The 8,838-nt window shown below is 39.9% G+C and overlaps 1 protein-coding gene across 9 annotated transcripts in view; it reads left to right on the top strand.

Moving 5' to 3' along the window:
* Positions 1 to 57: 57 nt before the first annotated feature.
* Mta3 (metastasis associated 1 family member 3) overlaps positions 58 to 8,838 on the top strand; it is a 166,955-nt gene continuing 158,174 nt past the window's right edge. For 8 of the 9 annotated variants that reach the window (XM_048804472.1, XM_048804473.1, XM_048804471.1 and 5 more), the window contains exons 1-3: positions 58 to 139; positions 1,397 to 1,464; positions 5,675 to 5,768. In XM_048804472.1, coding sequence (XP_048660429.1) covers positions 73 to 139; positions 1,397 to 1,464; positions 5,675 to 5,768 — 229 coding nt within the window. In that variant the 5' untranslated portion in view covers positions 58 to 72. Of the gene's footprint in view, positions 140 to 283; positions 631 to 1,396; positions 1,465 to 5,674; positions 5,769 to 8,838 lie in introns of those variants that run through there. The other variant, XM_048804469.1, reaches the window with a different exon arrangement.

The raw sequence follows: 8,838 nt of genomic DNA, 5'->3' as shown, positions 1-8,838 counted from the left end.
CCGCACGGGCCGGGGCCCACCGGCCGCCCCAGCGCTGCCCGGGCCCCAAGGGCCGGGCCTCTGCTTGGAGGCATGAATCGGACATCCCCCACCTTGGTGAAACCCCATGGGAGCAGGGCCTGTCGAGCCCCCTACCCAGGTGGCCTTTTCCCCGCCTGGCTTCTAGGCACTGGGGGCTGGGGAGCACGGGGACATCCCCTCCCCCACTACCCCCTTCTGTGGGAGTGGGGCTGGGCGCGAGGGGGGCCCTGCCAGGTCTTAGCTGGACAGGCCTGTCTGCAGGGCCAGGGCCCTGCACATCTCCCCCCCCCACCTCGTTTCTTCACCAGACCCCCCAAGAGTGGGGTGTAGGGGGGCCAGGGAGCCTCAGGCAGAGAGGGGAGTTGAGCGCAGCCTGGACTTTTCCTCTGCTGCCTGCCTTCCCAGCCTTCTGCAGAAGAGAGAAATAAGGTCAAACAAACTTTCTCCCTGCTCACGACGCCCTCCTCCCTCTTTCCTGGTAAAATAATAATTCAGATAAGTGGCGTGCTTGTGTGTGAGACTTGCTCTTCTGTGCTCATTAGCCGAGCTCCTGATGGATGGTGGTGGGAATGGCCTGGCTAAATGAGGCCACTTTGCAGAGGAGAGACGGTAAGAGCCACTAAGGTAGACAGTAATAGTTCATTCCAGCCTCGAATAAACACACAGTGGGAAGTTTTCTGTGAGCCTACTAGATGAGAGGAGAAGCCACACTAGAAAATTTTTGTCCTCTTTGTTGAAAACCTGCAACGACTTCTTTATAATCCACAGTCTAAATGGATCTGAATTAAATATGGTAAAAGGATGAAAAGATTCCAATAGCATCCCCAAAAGGCTCTGCCTCTGCAAATGACCCTCTCCTCTCCTTGGTAATCTTCCCAAGTAGAGCTTTAGAAAAGTTTGTCAATGTGTTTCTTACCTGCTTCAGCTCACGTGATTTTTTTTTTTTCTTTCAAAGTTAGTGATTGAAATGTAGGTTGGGCTGTTAAGCTTTTTTTCCTTGCTCTGAATTTGTCTGAGGTCAACAATTTTATATGAGGAGCATACTCCAGAGCAAATTGGATTGGAGGGAAAAGATGTGGAAGCTGTGTACACAGGACATATTTGGCAAGCCCTCACTACTCAGTGATGAGGAGAGGTGTCTTAGTTTATTGGAGAAATGACACTGTAGGACAAAAGTCAGGAAGAACTTGCTGAAACATGAATTGAAATGAAAATGCCAGGAAAATAAGATATGTAGAGTGCACACAAGAGAGACTCTATTAAGGTTGCATTACCAGTGAATGGATTAAGTTCTTACTAACTTAATAAGTGGTACATTGCCAAATGTGAGCTTTATATTGAAAAGATTAAATTCTGTAACTTCTTTTAATTACAGATTATGTCTACTTTGAGAATTCTTCCAGCAACCCATACCTAATCAGAAGAATAGAAGAACTTAACAAGGTACAGACTGAATGTTCTTGATTCTGATATTAAAAACTATGTGTTTTCCACTGAAGGGTAATTGGATAAAGGGCATAAGAGGTCCTAGACTCTCTTGAAGTAGAGATTTCAGATTAGAGAGTTATGCAGGATTCTTCTGTGATGCACGCCTGTAATCCCAGGTACTCTGCAGGCTGAGGCAGGAGGATCAAAAGTTCTGAGCTAGCCTGGGTAATTCTAGCCAGACCCTTGTCTCAAAATTAAAAAAAAAAAAAAAAAAAAAAAGGATTAGGGATGTAGGTCAGTGGATCCAATCCCCAATACCACACAGACACAAAGTTGGCAGATTTCTTCCAATTGCTTAGAGCCTTGAAAAGCAGGTTGCTTCCATAACTCAGTCCCTTCTTATATTTAGAGTCATTTATTTCTCCCTTTTTAGTTAATTCATATTTCTCTCTTCCAACTTTAGAATGAGCAAGTTGGAAAATAGTGAAGGGAACGTGTAAAATCCTAGACTAGATTAGCAAGAATACAGTTTTGAAAATACGAAGTAGCTTTTATACTATGGCCCATGTAAAATAAAATTTTAAGGTTTGTCTCTGATTCCAGATGTTAAGAAGCATTGTGATTGTTTCAGTAGATGAGCTTTTGCAGTGGAGGCACTGGAAAGCAGTTCTAACTATGCAGAGAACAGATTTTCTATTGATTCTCTGGTTTTCTCCAGACCGTTTTGAGGCCCATTTGTGTGGCTTATGAGAATTCATAGTGTTAGAATCTTTTGGATTATTTGGTTAATACCTTTCTTCAAAAATGCCATCTGGAGGCTGGGAATGTAGCTCAGTGGTAAAGCACTTGCGCAGCCTGCACAAGGCCCTTGGGTTAGTCCCTAGTACTGAAAGACCAGGAGGGAAAAAGAAAAAAAAAAAACCATCTGGAGACTGGTTTGGTTCTAAGTCCCAGGAAGACAGGTTTGGTTTAGTAGGTTATTACTTGTTTAAAGAACTTTAAGACCCCAGTTTGCTTCTGGGATATCCAAAGACTTTGTATTAAAAAAAAAAAAATTGTGTGATTTGGGACCACTATCAAATAAAGAGGATGACCTCAAGTTTAGACCAGTCTTTGAGAATTATTGGATGTGGTTGTGATGCGCTTCCTTTTTATGGTATTGGTGTAAGAACTGAGGCAATTCTAAACTATTCACCAGCTGGGTATGGTGGTGCACACCTGTAATCTAGTGACTGAGGAAGTTGAGGATCTCAAGTTCAAGGCCAGCCTCAGCAATTCAGTAAGGCCTTGTCTCAAACTAGAAAGTACTGGGGATGTAGCTCAGTGGAAAAGCACCCCCTGGGTTCAAACCCTAGCACACATACACAGAAAAAAGATTCAGAGTTCAAGTAGGTGTCATTTACCATCTTCAAATATACTTAATTCAGGGCTAGGGATGTTCAGTGGAAGAGTGCTTATTTAGCTTGCCTGAGGCACTGGTTCAGTTTCTGGTAAACTTCCTCACCCCTAAATGTGTACACATACATGTCTATACACACTTGTCTTTATTTCCATTGCTTATCTTCCCAAACTAGAGTGTAGTGAATTTTAAGTGCCTTAGAATAATGGTTGGCACATACTTGAAGTCATTCACTAAATATTTGTTGAATTAGTGAATTTCTCAAATGTGTGATGTTAATACTTGTACATAGCTTTACTATTTGCAGAATACTTTGATTTCTTTGTATTTGTATGTGTGTACACGTGCATTAGGAATTGAACCCAGGGGACTTTATATATTTATTTATTTATCCTTTTTTTTTTTTTTAATGGTGCTGGGGATTGAACCCAGGGCCTTGTGCATGCAATGCAAGCGCTCTTAACAACTGAGCTATATACCCATCCCTATATTTTTTATTTTTGAGACAGTATCCCACTACATTGCTGAGGGCCTTGCTAGGTTTCTGAGGCTGGCCTTGAACTCACAATCCTCCTGCCTCAGCCTCCTGAGTTGCATGCTCCACCGCTTCCCACCCCCTGTAATAGTTTTATTATACCCCCGTAACAGTTGTGGACTGACACTGGGCTGTGGTCCAGTATTCTAAATACTGAAGCTTCAGAAGAGAGCTCTAGGGTATGTGTGTGTGTGTGTGTGTGTGTATGTGTATGTGTTTTGTAGAGGGGTAGAGGAGTATTATATTGTGTGTGCATGGTTCAGAAAAGAATTATTTATTTACCTTTTTTGGTGATTGAGCCTGGGGTCTCACACATGCTAAGCATGTATTCTGTCTACATCTTTAGTCCTGAGAATATTTATTGAACTATATCCCATCTTTCAAGCAGGTTTAGATAAAATTATCATTTTAGAATATCCCTGTTGGATGAAGTCACTAATGAGGAAAAAACTGATAAAAAGCTTATAGCCGAAGTCACAGATAGATTTTATTTACACGGCAATATTTGCCTGCTCATTTAGCAGATTGCTGGATCATTATTTCTGGAGGATGCATTTGATCACAATACTGAGAAATATAGAAACATTTTGGTTAGGAATTTAATACAATTTCAGTTTTAAGGGGCAATATTTCTGCAGTACTATTTCTCTAAAACACTGCTGCTGAACTTCATAAAATTGGGACATTTACTGTGGCGCATAGATATTCTTATTTCTTTATATTTGAGTATGTATCTGTAAGCCCAGAGAAATTCAGAAAGCATGTTCTCAAATTTGTTAGAAATTGGAAATTACAATGGCAGTTTATTGTAATCTATGTATTTTTCCATGGAACTTTGTAATGAAGGATTAACCTTCTTTAAAGCTCTCAGAATTCATAGAGAATAAGAGTATAGGAGTCTGGGCCTCAGCTGCAGTAAATTACAGCCTAACCAAATATCGATTGTATCTTAGACTGTAGTCAAAAAGAAATAAGAGCTTCAGTGCTCATAATTCAAGGTTTTTATACTTTCATGTGTGAAGGTAAACTAAGTAGTGCTGAGAATATTGACTGTGATGTACTTGTAGACTCCCTGGGGCTGGAAGGATGCATTTCCACGTCATGTAGTCCACTGTGACGATGATTACTCCCTCTTACAGAGCTTCACCACCAGTTCAGCATGAGCTCTTAGGGGAGGGCTTTTTGATTTTAGACTTGGCCTGTACTTTCTGGGAATCGGTTTGGAGAAGATAGGTTTACATGTTACAAATAAATTATGTGGTTTTAAAGTTTGGCGGGGATTAACTTCTTAAGGCTATTCAGAGTTAACAATGTCTTGCTTTAATCATTGAAGTAATTTAATCATATTAGTGGAATTGTTGCCGGTGAGGTATTTTATATTTGACATCACGGTTACATGGAGAACCTGAATGAGTATTATATTCCTCATCCTCATTTGATCACCCTCCCACACACACAGGGGGTTGAACCCTGGGCCTTGCACGTGTGAGACAAGCGCTCTACCACTGAGGCATCCCCTCTTGCCTTTTTATATTTTTATTTTGAGACAGGGTCTAGTTAATTTTCCTAGACTGGCCTTGAACTTGTGATCCTCCTGCTAGGCCTCCTGAGTAGCTGGGATTATAGGCATGTACCACCACATCTGACCTTTCTTTAAACTTTTTAGCTCCTTGGTTATCCTGTAGTTGTGTTTGGCATAGTGTTGATGAGAATGATCTTACAATTGTGCTGAATCTAGTTTAGTTTTATAAACTATTTGACAGTTTGGTAACTTTTTTGTTTTTTCAATCCTGGGAAACAAATCCAGGACCTTGTGAATTCTAAGCACATGGTTTTTTAAATTCTTTTTTTCCTGCTACTGGGGATTGAACCTGAGGCACTTACTACTAAGCTACATCCCCAACCCATTTTTCTAAAACAATTTTTGGTACCCAGGATTGAACACAGAGGCACTTAGCCACTGAGCTAATCCCCAGTGCTTAGAGTCTCAGTAAGTTGCTGAAGCTGGCTTTGAACTTGTGATCATCTTGCCTCAGCTTCCCAAGCTGCTGGGATTACAGGCATGTGCCACTGTGCCCTGTTTATTCTGTATTTTGAGATATAGTCTTGCTAAATTGCTTAGAGCCTTGATAAATTGCTGAGGCTGGCCTTGAAATTGTGATCCTCCTGCCTGAGTCTCCTTAGTTGCTGGTATTGCATGTGTATACCACCACATCTGGCAGAGCACATGCCATATCACTGAAGTGTACCATCAACCCCCAGGTAACTTTTTAATTTTTCTTATTTCTTAGACTGCAAGTGGCAACGTGGAAGCAAAGGTAGTGTGCTTTTATAGACGACGAGATATATCCAACACTCTCATAATGCTTGCGGACAAGCATGCTAGTAAGTTAATTATCTTTTCTTAGACTAAAAAACTGTTTAAGTCTTATGTGTTTTCGTGATATGCTTTCTGTTATCTGAAGCTTTTTACTTCATTTGTTTTCCTTGTAGTTTCAACGGAAGTAATTTTTTGGGTGGCAGTGGTTTTAGTTTTTCTTTCCCTTTTTTTTTAGTTTTCATTACTGGGGATGGAACTTGGGGCTTCTTAAATGCTGGGCAAGTTCTCTACCACTGAACTGTACTCCCAGTCTTTTTTCTTTTGAGACTGGATCTCGCTAAGTTGCTCAGGATGGCCTTAAACTTGAAATCCTCCTGTGTCATTCTCCCCAGTAGCCGAGATTACTGGTAGGGTCTTGTTACATTGCCCAGGCTGCCTTAAACTTGGCATATTCCTGTATTATCCTCCCGAGTTGCTGGGATTAATCATGGGCACCCTACACCTAGCCAATTTATTTTTGTTTTGTATACAAAATGTTGTGATATGAATTGTTCTTTATTTTCTCTCTCTCTTGTTATCTTGCCCAGGCTGATCTTGAATTCCTGGGTTCAAGTGATCCTCCCACCTCAGCCTTCTGAGTAACTGGTAGTACATGCTCACCTTACAATATTTGAAAACACAAACAAAAAACATATACACACATATAAAACATATATGTGTTGATATCTATATGCTACTGGGGTTGGAACCCAGTAATTTGCTCATGCTAGGCAAGTACACTACCCCTGAGCTACATCCCAGTCTTCAAATTATTTATTGAACAATTTAGGTCATTCATATATAAGACCCAAATACTTTCTTTTCTTTTCTTTTTTTCAATACAGATTGAACTGAAGGGTGCTCTACTCTCTACTACTGAGCTCTATTCATAGCCCTTTTTTTTAAAAAAAATTTTTGTTGTTGTTGTTGATAGATCTTTTTTTTTTTTTTTTAATTTATTTATATCCGTGCTGAGAATTGAACCCAGTGGCTCACACATGCCAGGCAAGTGCACTACCACTGAGCCACAGCTCTAGCCCCTATTCCTAGCCCGTTTTATTTTTTAATTTTTGAGACAGGGTCTTACTAAATTGCTCATGCTGGCCTCCTTCCTCAGTCTTCCAGATAGCTTGTATTATAGGTGTGTTACCATGTCCTACTGGGAATTTATTTTGAGGTTCATGTCTGTGATTGAGAATTACTAGCTGGGCCAGGTGTGATGGTGTATTCTGTAATGCCAACTGCTCAGGAGGCTGAGGTAGGGTGACCACAAATTTGAAGCCAGCCTGGGCAACTGCAAAAAGTAAAATGCTGCATGGAGAGGCTGTGTGTCTGTGCCAGGGTTGATAGTCTTTACTGAGTCCAGGGCCAGAGGTGACTGAAGGAGTCACCAAGTAATTTGGCCCCAGCCTTATGAGTCTTCCTCTTTAGGCCCCAGTCATTGTGGAACAAAGATAAGACTTGGGTGCTGTGCGCTGCCTGAATTCCTCACCCTGAACCTGTGAACCAAAAAAATTAGCTGTTGTTTTGTGCCACTATGTTTTGGGGTAATTTGTAACTCAGCCATAATTAGCTGAAATAAGATCATAATAGTTTTCTTGTTTCTATTATTTTGGTGCTGGGGATAGAATCTAGGGGCACTTTAACATTGAGCTACATCCCCAGCCCTTTTTTATTCTTTATTTGAAACAGGGTCTTGGTAAGTTGCTGAGGCTGGTTTCAAACTTGTGATCCTCCTACCTCAGTCTCCCAGGTCACTGGAATTATAGGTGGGCACCCCTGTGCCTAACTGTGTTTACAGTTTTTCAATATCAGTTTTTTAAAAAATTTAAGCTTTTGACTGCCTATTAAAGTATTTAATAAGATATTACTAATTTTTTAAACTCATCTTTATTTTGACAGTAACTAAACTGATGAAATCTTGTGCTGTTGCTTCACTGAATATTTTCCTTATAAATGATTTTTGGCCACAGTGAGCCCATGTCAGGAAAAATACTCTCTTTAATAATGTGGAGTAAATTTCATTGGTAGTGTTCCACCTCCTTCCCCAGCACCACCAAAAAAACAAAAACAAAATTAAAAATCATTGATAGTAAAACTTTTATATGTAATATTATAAAGTCCTCAGATCTCAGTGTTATTCTCTAATAGAAATGCAAAAAAGCAAACAAAAATAGTAAAAGAATAGAATACTGTGTCCTACATTTCAATGTGTAAATTCAGGGGCATGACTAGTGGCGCATGTAATGAACTTATGCTTACATGTTTCATAAAATCACTAGCAGTACCGCAGTTCCGCAGTAGTGACCTCCCTTATCTGCGGGGAATGTGTTCTACAACTGTCACTGAATGCCTGAAACTACAGGTCCTATTGAATCCTATATATGCTGTTTTTTTCATGTGCATCCATACCCATGATAAAGTTTAATATATAAATTAGGCACAATAGGAGATTAATAACAATAATTAAAAATAACTTTAACAATATAATAAAAGTTATGTGGATGTGGTCTCAAGATATTTTATTATTTATTTTCTGAGACAAGAGTCTTTTTTCTTTAAAGATATTTATTTTTTAGCTGTAGTTGGACACAATACCTTGTTTTATTTATTTATTTTTATGTGGTGCTGAGGATTGAACCCAGGGCCTCGAATGTGCTAGGCAAGCACTTTACTGCACAGCCACAACCCCAGCCCCTATTTTCTGAGACAAGAGTCTTACTGTGTTGCCTAAGCTGGCCTTGAACTCTTGAGCTCAAGTGATCCTCCTGCCTTGACCTCCAAATGGCTGTGACTATAGGAACATGTCAGGACACCTAGCTATTAAAAATATTTTATTGTATCTTAGATCTTAGCAAATTTAGCATATGATTTTTTTCCCCCCTACTCTTATGTCAAGAACTTGGACCTTTTCACTTGAAGGAAGCACTGTTGGTTTCTGGGGAAAACAAAACCTAAAATAAAATGGCCAGAAAGAATTCCAATATATCACCAATAAAAAATGTGATTGAATAAATTCTTATCCGTAACACTATTAATAGTTACTGGTAACGTTTGTTCATAAATGAAGCCCAAAGAAAACCTTTTTTTTTTTTT

The sequence above is a fragment of the Marmota marmota genome, unplaced genomic scaffold (genome assembly GCF_001458135.2).
Source record: "Marmota marmota marmota unplaced genomic scaffold, marMar, whole genome shotgun sequence".
NCBI lineage: Eukaryota > Metazoa > Chordata > Mammalia > Rodentia > Sciuridae > Marmota > Marmota marmota.
Note: the sequence above shows the minus strand (reverse complement) of the source record. Positions and strands in the feature narration are given on the sequence as shown.